Source organism: Lycorma delicatula, chromosome 11 (assembly GCF_047948215.1).
Source record: "Lycorma delicatula isolate Av1 chromosome 11, ASM4794821v1, whole genome shotgun sequence".
In the NCBI taxonomy this organism is placed as follows: Eukaryota; Metazoa; Arthropoda; class Insecta; order Hemiptera; family Fulgoridae; genus Lycorma; species Lycorma delicatula.
Window position 1 is genome coordinate 13,769,401 of NC_134465.1, and position 19,419 is coordinate 13,788,819.

General features: G+C 35.0%; 1 protein-coding gene across 5 annotated transcripts in view; it reads right to left on the bottom strand.

Annotated features, from left to right (window-relative positions):
- Positions 1-19,419, bottom strand: part of Bap170 (Brahma associated protein 170kD) — a 278,139-nt gene that overhangs the window by 157,185 nt on the left and 101,535 nt on the right. For all 5 annotated transcript variants that reach the window (XR_012758142.1, XR_012758143.1, XM_075378240.1 and 2 more), the window contains exon 4: positions 9,190-9,341. Coding sequence is in view for 3 of the 5 variants with exons in the window: in XM_075378240.1 (XP_075234355.1) it covers positions 9,190-9,341 (152 nt within the window). In the remaining 2 variants the exon portion in view is untranslated. The remainder of the gene's footprint in view (positions 1-9,189; positions 9,342-19,419) is intronic.

The window sequence follows — 19,419 nt, forward strand, 5'->3', positions numbered from 1 at the left end:
ATTAAAATAAATTAATTTACGTTAAGGTTGCCGTAAAGGGCGTATCCCGATAGAGGAGCCTGTCGTCACACTAAAAATAAATTATCAATCTAGGACGAGAACATTTATAATACGTAACCGACAATTCTGGACTCGAACCCGAAAACCTCGAAAAAATCGATTGTAGATTTTTAAGATTTTTTGACATATTGAAACGTTAACACGGGCTAAAACCCGGCGATTATTAATTTTTAATTTACAATCGAATTATCGATAGTTTCATTTGCTCGCTGTTAATAGTCTTCTTCGAATTTGCAAATACGTTAATCTCATCCGTTTAATTAAACGATATTTTTAAAATGGAACACGCTGGAGTACTAATATTCAGATAAAACAGTGTGAAACACAATACTTGAAAAAAATTAGATCCGGTTAAATGCACGAGCATTTAAATTTGGCATTATAATGTAACGAACACGTATATATGTTTTAGGTTCGATTTTCATAACAATCCGCACCGTCGGTATTATACAATTTATACAAAAGTAGAGTATCCGCTTACCAACAATTACGAGTATCGACTATCCACGCGCTTTCGGATTATTCCTTCCTCAGGGATTGCCGATTAATTACGAATTTTATAGTCGTGCGTATAAATTTTTATAAACGGAAATTAAAATGAAAATAAAATTTAAAATTATTAACGGTCGATTGTCAATAGTTAAAATAAGTCAACGTTAAAAGAAAAACGTCTTTTCAGTAAGATGTTTACAACCGTTATGCGATATAAATCGAATCGGTTAGCCGACCTAATAATTAATAATTATTGTATAATTTGCTCGAATAAAATATCATTATCAAATTTGATTTATTCATTTATAAGTTTATTATTATTATTATTCGTATATGAAATTTCTCCGATATACTAGTTTTATGAATGTTACTAGAGTATTCAGATATTTCAAAAAATCCGTTTGAACTGTAATTAAGTCCATTCTCTATAATGCGTTTAGAAAATTTAGATCGATCTCTATTCTTTTTCTTTGTGCGATCGATGCGTTATTTAAATCTAACTGAGAATGAACGATTTGTCATACCGATATACTTCAAATCACAATCTTCACATTTTAGATTACTCCTTGTTTTTCGTATCGTATTTATTATATTTTATTGTTTTAGAAGGATCCTTGCTACTTATGTAATACATTATTTTATTACTAATTTTATACGCTGTTTTTAATTTAAATGTTTTATTAAACTAATTATAATAATTTCTATTACGTTCTATTTCAGCGTATTCTTCTACAGCATTATTGTTTGTTACTTTTATTTTGTCCTTTACGAGTACATTTTTTATTTTGCTATATAATTTATCTATTAAGTACGCACGGTAACAGTTATTTACTTCATTCATTGTTTTATGCTATTGCGTTTTAAGCATTTTATTGCTCTGTAAATCGACGACTTAAAAGATGCTATTTTTTGATCCCGCGAATGAAAAGAGTTAAAACGTATTACAGTGTCTTGTTTGATCGACATCAATTTTATAATTATTCAAATTTTTGTTAAATTTTATATCCGCGTAATCGATGCTATTATTATTTTCCCTGCTTAAAGTAAATTTGATATCCTTGTTTAAAGAGTTAATTTCTTCAATTATTATGTCCTCTTCGTTATTACATTGTCGATCGTATATTAAAACATCACCTACATATCTTTTGTATAAGATAATTTGATGTTTATTAATTACATCCGGTAAAAGGGTGTTTTCCTGATGAAGGAATAATCCGAAGCGCTTGGATAGTCGATACTCATAATTGTAGGTAAATTGATACTCTACTTTTATATATATATCCTACATTATGCTCTCAACGATTCTAGAACGTTATGATAACCGAACGCTTGAAAAAATACATCTGTAATTATCTCGAAACGTTTCTGACGTAATCAAACTATTTTTATTAATAAGATATAAATTAAACGTTTCTTGACAATACTCTATCGATTTTTACTCTTTTTTTAATCTAAGTAACTTTTAAAAACATCCTCCTTTGCTGTTGTTTACACAAATATTCTACTCGATTAAGATTCCTCGGGCGACCGTCATTAAAACGAAATCAGGAATGTTTTATATAGTTTCAACGCCGCCAAAGATTCTCGTCGCTAATTCCTCTTTTTTAGTTCGTTTTCTTCGTTTATTAACGATTTCGTATTACCGGAGAGGAGACCGATTAAACGTCCGACTCGCTCGATCTAGCCGTCCAATAGAACTTCAGAAGAGCTTACAACGCGGTTACGAAACAATTCCGTACATTAAGGAGAGCCGATCGAGGAATTTTAAATCGAGCGAGATTATCGTATAAACAACGAAAGAGGGCGTTTTCAACCGTTTGTTTCCAGCTGCTCTCCGATTTCGAAACGATTCCAGTTTCAATTTAAAATTACAATACGATATTTTTCTGTCGCGTTTCGATCGGTTTTGTTTTTAATATAAGTCAAATTTGTTAAACTCCCCTTCTTCTCGTTCGATCGACGTTACTTTCGTAGATTTTCTCTACAGAATTAATTAAATTCTCTATAAATTCTTTTGCAAAATTGTAAGCGATCGTTGAAAATTTAATAAAGTTACTGGACGTTAAAAATTGCGTTTTGTAACGTCGTTTATTTTTGTTTTACGGTAATTTTATTTAAAATTACTACAGAAACGGATGCGGGACCTATTCTCTTCGATTTTTCAGGTCAAAAAACCACATGGAACCGTAAAAACCGACCTCTTAATTTAAATTTCAAGAATTTCAGTACGGCTTCGTTTTACTATTTGAGCAAAAGTCAGGACAGAAAAAAAAGCGATTCCGGACCCGTTTTTATGTAAATACTTTTTTTTAAATTTCACGACGGATAGAATACATCCTGAAATTCTTTTCTTTGAGAGACGTCTGTTAAACATCGCTACTGATACTACCAGGGCGAGCTGTACTAATCATTAACCCGTAGATAACAGACTAAAAAAGCGGTACAACTCGACTCCAAACTTATACGTAATAACTTTCCTCGTAAACAGTTACTGTAGAACTTTTTTTACGCGATGTCTTCAACGCTATTCAATAATTTCTAACTATCCCGTAAATTATTCATTACCGGATACTCACCGTATCGCATTATTTTTTACAGTTAAAATACAAAACCGATTCGATATCTGTTTTACGGCGCATAACATCCTATTACAATTAACAAACTAATAATTTTTACGTTTAATGATTTCTACCCCCTCGAAAAGAAACGTGTATAAATATGTTTTACGCGACAAAAATTATGTTACTGTAACAACTTATAAAAACCGGCACCACAATATAAACAGCGCCAGCGTTACAGCAAGTTCGGTTAAACGGCTAATTCTGTATATTATGTTTATTCTGATGTTCATCCGTCGCAAAAACAAACGCGAGAGTGTCAGCGGAAAAAAATATTTACGAAAAGAATCATTGTGTATTTACAAAATAAAGCGACCGTTAAAAGCGCGGGAAGTAACTAAAACCAAATAAAAACGACTGTTAGGAGTCCCCGTTTCTTTAAAGGATATTAAAATACCGATAAACATCCCGGTAATAAAAATAAGTTTCGATAGATAAAAGATAAGGATAAGAAAAAATCGATCGTGGAAAAAGAAGTAACGACGCGTAATAAAAATAGAAAAGAAAACGGTGAAAAAGGATTTCGACAAAGAAGAGAAGGGAAAGAAAATTTAATAGAGAATCGTTTAATTAAAAAACACGAAAGAAAAGCCCCGATAGACGACGAGATATATCGGAACGTAAAACAAACGGTTTCCTAACCGGCGCAGCTCCGGCAGTATAAAGTAAGCGGCTGTAGGAGTCTGGACTAGGTTAGCGGCAGAAGCGCAATAGTAAACTACTCGCCGCTCCGGCTGCCGGCTGTTAGCACAAGCTCGGTTGAGTTATTGATCGGGACGAGTGCTTCTATAAAATTAGGAGGGCCGACACGAAGAGGGGTGTGGTCCTGTGTGCACCGCACAAACCCCCCACCAGAAACGCTACGCCTGTACGCGTTCCGGTAAACCCCACACACACGCTTCGTACTAAGCTATAAACGACTTTATACTGACTACGATGATTACGCGGCAGAGCCGCCGGCCGGCAATAACAGGATGTATTAAGAAATACGGAATTCAAAACGCTTCCGAGCCTAACGCCTAGCAACAGTACTCCGAAATATAAATAAAACTATTCTTAAATAAATTTTTCGCAAGAGTAAAACGTACGAAGATCACCGTAACGCGACAATAAAAATTTATTTATTTACTTAGTATAAAGCGAAAAGTGGAAAAATGTCGATATTACATTACAAACTTCGCAGAAAAACACGCGATTACATCGTTCTCGCTTTAAAAATTCCAAAAAACTAATACTACCGCCTAAAGAAAATTGTAAAATTCGCGAAAACCGATCGTAAATTTTGCAATTTAAATCGCTAAATTTTTTCTTCAGTAACAGTCTCTCTATTTTCACCGACCGACCGATCCCTTTCAAACTTGAAGGATACATTCGTGTTATCCCAGGGTACGTTGTAAGCCGTAGATCGACGCCCTAGCTTCCTTGCAGTAAAAGTTATAAATTAAAAGATTTTCATTATAGAAAAAAATGAATCCGTTTCGGATGAAAATAGGTTGTGTTTTCCTAGTCGACGGTATGTGTACTTTAGTTACCGTAATTACCGATATTGTCTTTTGCGAAATTCTTTTTTTTGCGTGATTTCTCCTTATAAGCTTGAAGCTTGTGCGCAGAAAATTGAATTTTGTAGCCTATGAAAAACGCAAGCCTGACCCGGGACCTCCGGATGAAAGACCGACATGCTACCACTCCGCCGTGGAGAACGGCGAGTTTCTTTTTCAGGTTTTTATAAAGCCTGAATACCTTAATCGTTATATTTATCAGTATTATTCTCACAACCACGATGGAAAGGAACAATGCGAGGGACAAGGGGGGCAGGTCCTCTGGCCAGACGAGAATATCGAGCTCTACACCCCCGGAGTCGGTCCTGGAACTCGCCTGGATCGACATCGACCTGGAATCCTGGATAGACTAGACGGTCGGTACTCGCTTCGCTCGCCCAAACAATTACTGAATGAGTGAAGAATGTGTCTGTGTGTGCGCGCGTGTGTGTATGTAAAATTATCCACAAAAATTAGCCTGGTTTTATAATTATTTTCGTTAAATAGTGAAACTTAAAGAAAAAAGAAGTTATATGACTTTGGCGAAAAACAGATTCCATAAGGATTTAATTCGTCAGAAATTCTTAAACTTCTCTGGGAAACTTTCCTCGTAATTCTCTAATTTAAAAATTGTTGTCTGTTTATATATCGTATGTTCTTTCATTAAGTGTTGTCAATTTGTTAATTGTCGTCAAAAAACTTTAACAATGTCAAACCACCGGCAGTATTTTCCAACGAATGTATAATGAACGGGCGAAGTTACACCAAAAGTATTCTTTTTTTAAATAAAAAGAAAATAATAAAAAATGGGACTCGAAGCCGGATCATTTTATCTGTTAGAAATATGAGACTTACTGAAAAAAAAATGTACGTACTTATTCAGATTTCACGACAAATAAAGTAGGAAATATCGCGAAGTAAACCGAGAGAGACTTAAAGTACATTTTTGTGGATAAAGCTGAAACCCAAGAACGAAATATTATAGTTCTTCACTGTCGAGCGATAACTTCTTAAGGTTCGGCGATGTAAATCAAGTACAAAATTAAAAAATGCGAGCATTAACAGTTAACAGTTAAACGCACAGTTATGAAAAAACGACTTCTTTCTTTTTCCTGTTTAGCCTCCGGTACCGTTTAGATAATACTTCAGAGGATGAATGAGGATGATATGTATGAGTGTAGTCTTGTACATTTTCAGTTCGACCGTACCTGAGATGTGTGGTTAATTGAAACCCAACCGCCAAAGAACACCGCTATCCACGATCTAGTATTCAAATCCGTGTAAAAATAGCTGGCTTTACTAGGACTTGAACGCTGGAACTCTCGACTTCCAAATCAGCTGATTTGGGAAGACGCGTTCACCACTAGACCAACCCGGTGGGAACGGGCACGAGTTCTAAAACTGTAAAAGTTCACGGTTAAAAAAACTGAAAAATGGAATTCACTATTTTATGACGATCTTTTAACAAAATACCGATCGGGAAATCTACTCCCTAATCTTCTCCTAATAAAAATATAAACTGACTGTCGCCGGCAGCGACCGGCAGAACCTGTTATGAAACGGTAGAGGCTACTTCCATAAACCCAAAAAATTCCACAGCAAAACTTATTCTTTTAAGAAGCTTCAGCCTGTATTCGGATGGCCGTTCGGTTACTGGATGAAAAGAGATTTCGATTCGTCAAATAGCTTAACCGAACGCGATGAGTTTTTCAAAAGTATAAAACTTATCTAAGATTCTCTTTTAGATTAATCAGACCTGTTCTTCCGAAGAATCTTTTAGGGCTAATTAACTATTAGCACTTTTTTTTGTAAGTTTCTTTTACGCTCGTTTTAAAGAAGTTAGAAAACCTCTTCGGTGTACGATTAAATATATTCGCTCTATTCTGTTTATTTAATAAAAATAATAACGCCGTTTGTAGAGTTCTGAAAGTTACACGTCGTCGTTTATATCATATGCGCATCCTATTTCTATCGGGTGAAAACATCGTTCATCTTGTGCTGCGATCCTCCATACGGATAAATTTCGTCTTAATCGGACCTATCCTTTGTACCTTACTTTTGGCCTCACCTAGTACGGTCCGGACCGGACAACGTTGAGATGTAACGACCTGATGAATCGACAACGCATTCGTAACGCGATCCTGAATAAACCACAGATCGCGCGATTTGACGGATTCGAGGTCCATTATTTCTTGTCCGGTAGCTAAACGATAGAACTATCGGGAGAAACTCTTAGGAAAGAAGAACGGTATTTCCTTCCTAGTTGTAATAAATACAATACAGAATAGAATACGATAAAATCGTAACGAACAGAAGGTAAAATCGCGAATATGTTCTTAAAAGAAACAACAAATAAGATCTAATACGGCGCTTCGATCCGTTCGACGACAAACAAACAAAACCGTTAAGACATCCGAGCAGTAAACGTAATTATAAGCTAACTTATATAAGAACGACAAAGAAAGTAGCAGTTCATTGCACTCTATGGAATAATACATACTGTAACTTTTTTTACTTAAAGCAGACCGACATCATCGTGATGTATATACAATACTATTCTATGTAAACGAATAATAAATACGTGTTCACGCGTACACACATATAAATATGCAGCGCATTCATATATAAAAATATTACGCTTTAAAAAAAATAAAAAATAATGTACCGAAGCGATCGGTAATAATTTTTTTAATGATAAAAATTGAAAAATATATATATATATATTTTTGTCGATTAGTCATGGAAAAAATATTTCATACAATTTACAGTATAACCTTTACTACAATTGTAAAGATGTGTACGGTGTTATCGTAAAATAGTAAAAGTAACAAGCACGACTTTCTTTTTTTGAAAAGAAGAAAAAAAATATAAAGCTACACAGTTCTTTTAAATAATTTGGACGTTAGCTTCCTTAACTGTTGATAACCGCTTCATACGCGGCGTATTCATAGTATTTTTTTTTTTAGTCAAATTTCTAATTTGAATTTTATTTTAATTAAAATACAAATATACTTCAATCGCTTTTCAATAAAATCAAAAGCGTAATTAAATATCAAATCCTTTACTAAATCTATTAAATCACCTTGTTCAACCGTATAATGAATTAGTACCGATAAACGACTTGGAAATATACTAGAAAAAATGCTTGAGGACAAGACCTGGAATTATTCCGGAAGCGACACGTTAGGAAATAGCAGGTGTGATTTAAATTAAACGCTAATCGCCGATATTTTACAAACCGGTTCCCGTAGCTCAATCGATCGATAACGGGTTCGTTTTCGCCGCGCGTTATCAAATCGCAGGATTATATAAATTGGAGTTTCCGTCGATTAAAATTAAGAATTGATTTTTCTTTAAAATAACGGAAGTAATTTTATAATAATAAACGATCGAGCAAAATTAGCTTTTTTTTAAAAACGTAAAGTAATTTCAAATAAAAAAAGACTGTACTCTATTTTACTACCTGTATACAGATAATACTTACTATAATATACAAACGACATAGCTAGCGCAACCCGCTAGCGATTTCAGAAAAACAATTCCAAGCGAAAAAAGATCTGGACCTCTTGATAAACATAGAGAATTTATATTTCACATAACCTGTTACTAACGCGAACAGAACTCGTGAGAAGTTAAAGGAGAAACTTTCAGTTAAACGGCCGAGATAGATATATTTAGGGATATCTCTCTGGTTTTTAATTATTTTTCATATTAAAATGTACTGCGAGGAAGCAGAAATCTTAGTCGAGACGGTTAAATAGAAATAATAACCGACGATTTCCTCAAAGTTTCAAAATTAAACTCGAAAGGAATTACACCATAATAGTATGTTGCTCGGACATAAACTTTCACAAGCCGCACGATTCTAAAGATAGTCGAACGTGTTCTGTCGAGAAACCTGAGCTTTTTTCCGTACGTTTCATTTTTATTCTCAAACGGCGCTTTAAATTTTCTAAAGAAAACTAGTTTTTTTTCTTTCAACATATTTAAACCGGACAAAATCGTCCGTCCTCTGTCAAAAATTCCCTAATCTTTAATCCTTAATCGTCTGAAAGGTTAAAAGAGAAGGAAAGGTTTCGGAGAGAAAAGACGTTTGAAGTTATTTCTCTCGTGCTAAAGCTTCTCTTTCGATAGACGTTCTCACTGCCGACAGTTTTCCTTTCTTGAGCGATTTCCTTACATTACTTTCACCGAATGTAAGTCTGCGACGAGATCGTACGAATCTGTAGAGACGCTGTGTTCTATTGTAATCTAGTAGCGGCGGGCTCCAACGGATAAATAAAGCTTTCTGCAGACCGTTCCTTCTGGCGACAGCGATAAATATAATCGTTAAAGCTCCTATCGTGTGAAACAAAGTCGTTTCCTAATCGTTACAAAAATTCAATTCCTAAGCTCGATAATGATCTTACATTTCATTTTATAATACTTAGTGAAAAACACACGCGTTAAATTAAAAATGTACAAAAAATTTAATTAAATACCTGGTACGTTGTGTTGTGTATAATTATAAGTCAACGGTACAGAATGTAATGCACGCGCCGACCACCTTCTGTGCCGACTATCCTCATCGTCATCGTTGGATCTCTCCCCGACCTCACCGAGAAAATGTACCTTTTCATAACGATCGAGGTACCTGTAAAATAAACTTTTTTTAAAAACTGAAAGCAATTTCAAACAATAAAAAAAAGGATTGTACTTATATTATCACCAGTATAAAAATAGTACTTACTTCTAAATATAATATATAATTATAATATATGCGCTAGCGATTTTAGAAAAACAATTCACATTCAGAAAAACAAGTAGAAAAAGATCTGGACCTCTTGACAAATACAGCGAATCTATATTTCCAATACATGCTTTAAGAAAACATCGTCCGATCGGCTTATCAGAGATTGTGACATTTTTTCACGGATTTAAGACCGTGAAAATAAACGTAAATAAAGCTTTAACGGTCAATTACAAATCTGACCGCCGAAAGAAATAATAAACAGACTGAAATTACAAAAAAAACTTAAATTTAACACGAAACAACGTAGGGAAAATTTGTAAAGTTGAAAAAAAAAACAATCGTTCGTCTACAGCAACAGTAAAAACATTATAGTTATTCAACCGTTCACAAAATAGTATTTGTTAGCCGTAAACAGAAATACTGTTACAAAATATCGTAACATTTATTTTCCGATCGTAATAAAATTAATCCGACTAGACTAAGAATAAAAAGTTTTTTCGTAAGAAGTTAACACTAATTCAAAAAAGCACTAACAAAATAAAAAACAAGCTATACGATTTTTATCGACGCCAACAAGCGATAAGTAAATAAGGTTTAGTTTTAGTTCCTTTTTCGCTACCGTAAGTTGAATTTGTTATGAGAGTTTTATAAAAACTTTTATAACAACAGTATCTTTTTTGTTGCACGTCGTATCAAAAAAAAAAGGTAAGTTCTTTGTTAAATAACAAAAAATATACAAGTTTTCGTAAATTATTCACTATATTTTTTGGTGTACGTAAATAAGTAAATAAAACCGATGCACTTACACGCACGTTTTATTGTTGAATAGGACATTTCAAACGGTTTTGTTTATAACACTTATTTACTTCAAACAAGTTCCACACAAGCATCTTTTACGGTGCGTAAAATGTCTAGAGACGATGATTAATTTCACGCCATCATTACGAAGAACATGCGGAACTACTTCGTTAATTTCACCTTCGGTTTTTATTTTTTAATTCATCGATACTGACAACCTTCGTCGCGTACACCCCATCTTTGACAAACACCCAAAGAAAGAAATCGAGTGGCGTAACGTCAGGGAATCGAGGTAGCTAGGGAATCGGTCAGCCACAGCCCCAACATTGAGGAAACGGTAGCAGTCCCTAACATGTAAATCCCACTGCGGTGATGCGCCATCTTATTGGAAGTAAACCTTAGGCTGCCGACGTTCAATTTGTGGTACCGCATACTCTTCTAACTTGTCTACATAACTAGCGCTAGTAATCGTTCAGCTCGGCGAAGAACGATTCGATCTCTTCATAAGCAGTCAAGGCACACCAAACGTTAATTTTCGGGCTATCGCGCCGTGTTTGTTGAACGCATGAGGGTTGAAGATACCCCAAATCCGACAATTATAACGATTAACGTGACCAGAAACAGATGATAACTTCATTAGAGAAAATTACTTTTTCTAAAAACGTATTGTCTTCGAGCACTTTATCGAGAATGTCCACGGCAAAATTGTAACGGCACGGTTTCTCGTCATCTAAAATCGTATGCGTACACTGAATTTTGTATGCGTGAAACTTTTAGGGGCTTAGGTAGAATCTGGCGTAGGGTTCAAGTCCTAGTAAAGCCGGTTATTTGTACACGGATTTGAATACTAGATCGTGGATACCGGTGTTCTTTGGCGGTTGGGTTTCAATTAACCACGCATGTCAGGAACGATCGAACCGAGACTGTACAAGACTACACTTCATTTACACTCGTTACATATCATCCTCATTCATCCTCTGAAGTATTATTTTCCCGGAAGCTAACAGGAAAAAGGTAGAATCTGGAGGGAATTGCCGGCCTCCGTGACGCGAGTGGTAGAGAGTTTAGACGTTTTATCCGGAGGTCCCGGGTTTTAATCACGGTCAGGCATGGCATTTTCACACACGCTACAAATCATTCAATCTCATCCTCTAAAGCAATACCTAACGGTAGACCCGGAGGTAATAAAAAAAGAGTAGAACTAGGGAATACGGCACTGGGGTAAATAATTGGCTGCAAGATCGTGGTTTAAGGCTTGCTCCTAATAAATGTGAATATATCACTCTTACGGGGAGAAGAGTGATTGCACCAATTTTTCTGAAAGTTGATGATCAGCTTATTCAGACCAAAACTAGCGCAAAATATTTGGGAGTTATAATAGATAAAGGATGGAAATTTACGGAGTATATCCAAGGGAGTTGAACCACGGCAGAAAAAACAATTTAGTCGCTGAATCTTTTGATGTCATCGCAGAGGGCACCCAGGGCGTCAAAGCGACGGCTGATCAGGACAGTTACATCATCATGTATGTTATATGCAGCCCCGGTTTGAGGGACATCGCTTGTAGTGAAGCGGAGTTTGGGTAGGGTGCAGAAAGTACCTGATAAAGTCAGTTATTTTTACACGGATTTGAATAGAATAGATCGCGGATACCGGTGTTCTTTGGTAGTTGGGTTTCAATTAACCACGCATCTCAGGAGTAGTCGAACTGAGACTGTAGTAAACTACACTCACGCATATCATCCTCATTCATCCTCTGAAGTTATCTGAACGGTAATTACCGGAGGTTATACAGGAAAAAGAAAGAAAGGGTGCAGAAGGTACACAACAGGAGGTCACTGCTTGGTCTGGTGTCCTCATACCGTACAGTGTCTTACGAGACACTTTGTGTGCTTGCGTCAGTTCCCACGATCGAACTGCAGGTTATTGAAAGAACGGATATTTATAAAGGTGTGGCCAAACGTGAAGTTAGAAGTAAAACTAAGGATAGTCGGATTGAAAGATGTGTGGGCTGGTAGAGTCGCTTCGTGGATCAAGACGGCGATATATGATTTACATGCCTGGATCGGTAGGGCACACCAAGAAACTAATTTCTATATTACCCAGATACTCATCGGACACGGTAATTTTGAAGTACACTTGAAGAGAATCAGGAGGAGAGACACCGCTAATTTTATGTTTTGTGCAGCAGAGCAAATCATCGGGATGATTTATTGTTATTTTTATAAATACCACCATCACAAACTATTAAGTGTATTCTGTCCCTCGCTCTTCTTGTTATTTATTAATTATCTTCCTCGAACCCCTCAGGTCGTTCGTTGTTATTTTCTAGACCGATGATCGATAAACCGGGTTAGAAAAGTTTACCTTTTTCAAAAACTTATTCATCGGTTGAATAGAGAGACTACCTAATTCAAACGTACGCAAAATTTATATGCTTCTACAGTCGAGTGCAAGGACCAATTTTGAGGATTTTGCTTATATATAAAGGCGAAAAACAAATTTCATCTGCATCAAAATCAATCTACACCGAACTGCTTCGAAGCACCTATAAATAACGTTTAGCTCATCTCCATTTTTAAATAATTAAAATGCTATTAATATTATTTTAAAACGGTTTTAATTATCCCTTGCAAATCAATCGCTCGGTCGATGAAATTTTCTACGATTAAATTTATTGGAAAGCCGATTTTGTACATTTAAATTATAGAAAAAATGTACACTACGTTTATACGAATTGATTTTTTCCGATTTAAGTGTTCATCCAAGGAGAACCCATCTCTCTTTTAAAAAATCTTAAGACGTATTTTATGTAGGGTTTCGGTGAAACGACAGTATACAAAATGTTACAATATTTACAAATTACTAAATTTTTGCAAATAATTATTAGAGAAATCTACAAACGAATCAAAATGTTCCTTCGACTCTCATCATCATTTTATACTAACCCTCGACCGGAGGTGCTTAAATAAAAATATTTATTAAAATGAGAGTCTGATCGCTCCGTCTAACGCGATCTATTCTTTTCGTTTTACGACGAATATTAATCTTTCAAGTATCGCGTTATCTAGTAGATTTAAACTAATTTACATACCGTACGAAAAGGATTTCCATCAAATACTGAAACGGGGGCTGTTAAATGCGACCGAACATGAAACGGTAGTGGGAGAAAGCTCGGTAATTTATTTATGGAAAATCAAAAATGTTTTTAGTCGATATAGAAAAAATCAGTTATTATTCTAATTTGTAACGCATTCTTGAGTATTTGTCTTTACTTGTCGGTACGATTTTCAAATAATTCTCAAAAAGGTTTCAAACAGTTTTAAGACTTTTTTTTACATTTCCGTTCAAAGTAAATGTCAAATCGACTACTTTATAATTTGATCTTTCAAATATGTTTTGGTTAATTGTGTTAATACTTTTTTCAAATCTAAAGCGTAGCTTACGGTGAGAGAGAGGGAAGGAAATATGTTTAAATCGACTTTTGTATATTTTATATAAACTCGAATTCAAGACACTATTTTTTTTTTTTTTTTCACGAGATGAAAGCGCCATCATCAACCGAATTGTTACCTGTATGACTGACAGCATCTTTTGATATCTTTTTCCTGAAAATTTGCAATACTTTACACCCTTCGTATAGTCGGACAAAAAAGAGAAAACCCTCATACACATACCGAATATTTAAACGTAACTTGCTGAAAAGTTCTACAATTAGCATCTATTTATTTTTTTAACGAAATCTAAAAAGCTTTTTTAATAATTAAAAAACTGTTAAAAAGGTTCTACTAACAAGCATCACTCGCAAACATGATGTTGAATTATTCTTTCTTAAATTCAAGAATGTATTATACAGGATAAATTACATTGATAGACAAAAAAAGTTTAGTGTTTCTCAAAGTTAGATACCATTCTTGAATTGCATTTTTGCGTACATTACAAATCTGTAAATACAATTTTTCTATCGCGCTTAGTTTTAAATAAATTACGCTTCAGAAAAATTTAAGGGAAGATATAGTTAAAATGTATAAAATGTATAATTTTGCAAGGCCATACCTGTTTTAAAATGATTTCGCTGATGCTCTTCTTTTATAAATAGCCTCAGACACGTCTCGAATTAATATGCAACAGTAATCGGCTATCATGTTAGTATTCCATTTCCCTTTGTAGTGACTTTCCATCACTGAAACGCCTTGGCGGAAACGTTCACCGTGTTCGTCACTTACACGTCTCCAAGGTTGTCCGGAAAAATATCCAAATGCGAGCGGAGGAAATGTATTTTCAAACACATATTATATCCCACAGCTGATAAACAATATCGTGGTAGTTGTCGCATTTTTGTTTGCTGACAAAACGTTTGCAAACGTCTTTAAATGAAGCCCAAGCTGCACGTTCTACATTATCTAACAACGAGTTAAATAACATCATCTTCGACCGACTCTCTTATTTGAGGACCAACAAATATTCCTTCTTTAACTTTTCCTTCACTTACATTCGGAAATTTCTGCCTGATGTACAAAAATCCGGGACTATCCTTCATCGCTTTTAGAAAATTTTTCATTAATCCTAGTTTGATATGGAGAGGGGGTAAAAATATTTTTTGGGTTCAACTAAGGGCTCGTGAATAATATTTTTCCCAATCGGAGTTAAGTTGTCTCGTTTCTTCCACTCTTTGGGAACATAATGTTTATCCCTAGCGCGGGTGTCCCGTTCGCAAAGAAAACACAAATGCTTAATATATCCTAACCGCATGCCTAACAGAATAGCTATGACTTTCAAATCACCACATATGTCAAGCTACGATTTTATAATTTATTTTTTCAAGAACACATCGTATGTCTCTTTAAAATTAATTCCATAAGCGATTGGTATCGAAGCATATTTGTTACCGTTTATAGTACAACCGCTTTTAAACTATACTTGTACGAATCTATGAAAAGGCACCGGTCTTCAGGTTTATGGACTAGTCCTAAATGCAACATAAGTTCATCAATATTTGTGCGATAAACCAAATTATTTTCATCGATATTTTTACTGAGAAAGTTCTTTTTGTCGGCTTCGAAAGCCCGAAATGTTTGAATTTTTTTTTTTTTTTAAGTAAATTCCAACCTTGCAGTATTGATCCTAACAGTTCAGCTTGATTTTTTGATAAATTTAAATTCCTAACTAATTCATTTAAATCACTTTGTGAATATAAAATATGGCTTATCGGAAGATAATTCAAAATAAAAAGCATTGTTGTCTACTTCGGTACTGCCTGCTTATTCATCGCTGCTTTCGAAACACAATCACAGTTGGTTCAGGAAATGGAATAATTTCACTTTGAAGTAAGGCCTGATTGCAGACTGCAATGAAGGATATTTTACAGTATGTTTAGATTTTTTAGAAATTCCAGACGTACTTGTTAAACAAAAGTAACAGTCGGTTACATGACCCTACCTTTTGTGTACCTTTCATCCATCCTCTTAAATATACAGAAAAATTAGCGCATACTATATGAGGAGCCCACGACTTATCCTAATCACCAACTTTACACTGAAAGTACAAACGATATGCTTTTTTAATAAAAAGTGTAATGTTTTTTCTATATGATTTTACGGTAAACTCATATAACAAAAGGCATCCACATCATTTCGAGGCATTATGACAATGCACTGTTAACAAACTTAGACGGCAATAAGACTGAACAAAATTAATTCATTCCTAAATCCAGCGCTTAATACAAACAACAGAGCAGTGTCTTCAGCTTCATGTTTTGACCTGAACAGATATGATTAATCTTGTCCATGAAGGTTCACTTTTCAGTATTATATATGATGTCATAATATGCGACTATGCTATGATTTAATTGTTTGTCGAGTATTGTTTAATTATAACTTACAAATTACGTTAACTAAGTTAAACGATAAAAAATGAGCTCACAAAATACAATATAGGAGCTTAAAATGTTAACTGTTAAGTTGAAAAATAAAAAAAATTATTTAATTCAAATTTTAATTTTTTTCAAAAAATGGTAGGTAATAGAAAGATTCGAGTTCATATTAGTTTTCAGAATCAAAAAAACAGATTAAAATCATGTTAGGAAATAAATCGCATGTTAGGAAATAAAAATTATGATTAACAGTGTTATTTAAATTACACAAAATTATTTAGAAAACGGGAGATTCATAATAATGAAAAACGATCAAATACCAATCAATGTAAAAAAAAAAATTGTTATCGAAAATTTGAATAAACATCACCGAAACTGTAAATCTTCACGGATTAGGTCTGTCTGCCTTTATGCTCGGTCGATATATATTTATCAGCTAAATCTATCTAAGAAATAAATTATTCCACGTAAAATTATCTCCATTTATTATTTTATTCCCCCGTTTTTCTTTTCAAGTTAATCAAAACGATTCTATTTTTTTAATTTTTTTATTTAAATTACAGAAAAACGTTGAATAGTTCCTTTTCGACCGGTTTTCTTTTTTACCGAAATAAGCAAAACCTTCTTGTTATTTTCACGGTGTTTACCTAATTTGAACAGATTTAGAAAAACGGTATACTCGTTTCGATGACCCGCAGTAAAAAATAAGTGTAGAACGATGTGCGTAAATAAAAATGCGATAAAATATACTGCGCCCTACGGACGATTTAATTCTAGTCCACAACGTTCAGCCGACGCATTTTCTTTCGAACGACTTTCACAAAGTCTACGTTTAATCCACGTTAAGTGATTTTCACATTACTTTTTCTACCGGCAGCAGTAAATCTAACATTTATTCTAAAATATGTTTCGTCATCGTAATAACAAACTTTACTTTTTTGCAGCTTTTCGAAATCGATCTATCGTTTGCCACTATTCGTTTAAAAATATTCGATTGAAATAATCCAAACTAGGCGTGAGTAATGAAAGAGGATAACACATTATGCAGTAATTCGCAGAACGATTCTAATTTTTTAATTAAAAAAGGTAACTTTCGTTTTTCTTCATTATCATTATATTTTTTTTCAATTAAAAAAAACTTTAATAAAAATTTATACAGCGGGGTTAAAATAAAAATAAAAAATAAAATACGAACAACTTTAACATTTTACAGTTATAATGAAGCGAATTAAAAAATCTTCAAGTTGAACGGTGAAGATATAACACGATTATTGTAGGTTACACCGACTAAAGTTTTGTTCGAATAGAAAAAAAATAATACAGCATAAAAATTATCCGATGAATGTAATAAGACCGAGAATATTACACGTAAGATTTATAATTAATATAAACAAAATAAAAATATAAGAAGAGTAGCCCCAACATTTAAAATAGACCAAAAATACCACGATAAAATCAAACCGTTTTACGCTAAAAAACGAAAGATGCGGCACAACGTATACGCTATACGAAATGACAGCGGAAACTGAACTCGACGATGCATACGAATGTACGCGCGCGCAGATGATAGGCACAGATATACGTACTGTTATCCCGATTCAACTCTTATTGTATCCTATCGGACATCGACACAAGGGTTAAGGTAGAACGGTGGTAACACAGACGTGCGGGGTTAAGAGAGTGAAACGGGGAGAGCCTCGAGAAAGAGGAGGAGAAACGAGAGGATAACAAGAGAGAGGGAATGCCCACGGCTCAGCAGTATGATGTAGGTCAGTGTTAGACTGTTAGCTAATCGTCCGATACTAAAAACGGGAGGGGGATGTAAACAAAACCACGTGCTCTCTCTCGCTCCACACTCCGGGTTGTGTACAAGACCCGGTCTGATGCCGCATGCCGACACACGTACGGCCGGGTACGTACTTACACATCGTATGTTTACATGTGCGTGTATAAGTGGGTGCGGGTGCGCGTGCTCGTAACATAGTCGCAGAGCGAGAAGCTAAGAACTTTAAGCTAGAACTGCCGATACAGTCGTCTAGCGGGCGACCGTCGAGTTCAGAGGCGAGCCTAAACGACAACGTATCCTGGCTAAAGATCGTTATCGATAAATCGAGTCGAATATATACGATAAGGAAGAATAGAGAATCTTGATACGAGCGTAAATTGTGACATCTATTAACAAAAAATGTCGGCTTACGGGACGACTAAGAAAATCCCTTTCCATACGCCGTTCCGCTATCAAAATCTAGGTCGAGTTAGAAGATCGAACCGTAATACGGCTTTGAATTTATTCGGCTCGCCTAGCTAAAAGCTGGATTTTCTGTAAGACTGGAAATAATGATCGACGAAATCCGCTAGACAGACGCAACATTTTGTCAGAGTAAAAATACTACGTCCAAACATTTGTCCTGTACCTCGAGGCAAACGCTTCGTAAGTAGATCCTGTCCGGGTAATATGTAATTTTTTTATAAACAAACTTTTTTTTTGTTTAACCACCGTTAGGTATCGCTTCAGAGGATGAAACGAATGATTTGTAGCGCGTGTGAAAATGCCATGCCTGACCGGGATTCGAACCCGGGACCTCCGGATGAGAGGCCGAGACGCTACCACTCGCGCCACGGAGGCCGGCAAACAACTTGTACAATATTTTCCCGAAATATCTTTAACGAGTGAACAACGACGATCCGAATTGTCGGAATACCGTAAAACAACCGCTAGTTTACGTACACGTACACGAATTATCAGACTGTTTTTCATTTCTTACCGTACGGGCATCCCTAAAACGACACGACGATTCTCGAGAATAAAAAACATTCCGAGTCAGGCTTAACTGGAAAATCGGGAAATGACCGTCTTTACCCGTTTCTTCCTTCACAGGCCGATTATACGACCGATTAACTACTTAAAGCCCTAAAAAATGCAGGTAATAAAAAACCTTATGCATCCTGTTAACTACTCTATTCTCCGAGATTACTACTTCGTCGTCTTTTCAGCGGTTATAAATATAAGATAATGTAAAATTCAAAATTAATGTTACTTTTTTGGACTAAAGAACCTTTTTTATTTTGAAAGAATTATTTTTTCAAAAATCACTTCGACCCGTCAGTAACAACGATCGCTTCAAATAACTGTTCAGATATTTCACGGATTTTAATTTCTGACATTTTAATTTCAGCATCGCAAGGAAAAAGAGTAGTAATAAACAGTTCGTCCAAAACGGCCGGAGCGACAAGAGAAGATCGATTACTACAAGGTATCGAGGCCGTACTAGTGAAAAGACGATCCTTTAATTTTAGTTTCCATCCGTA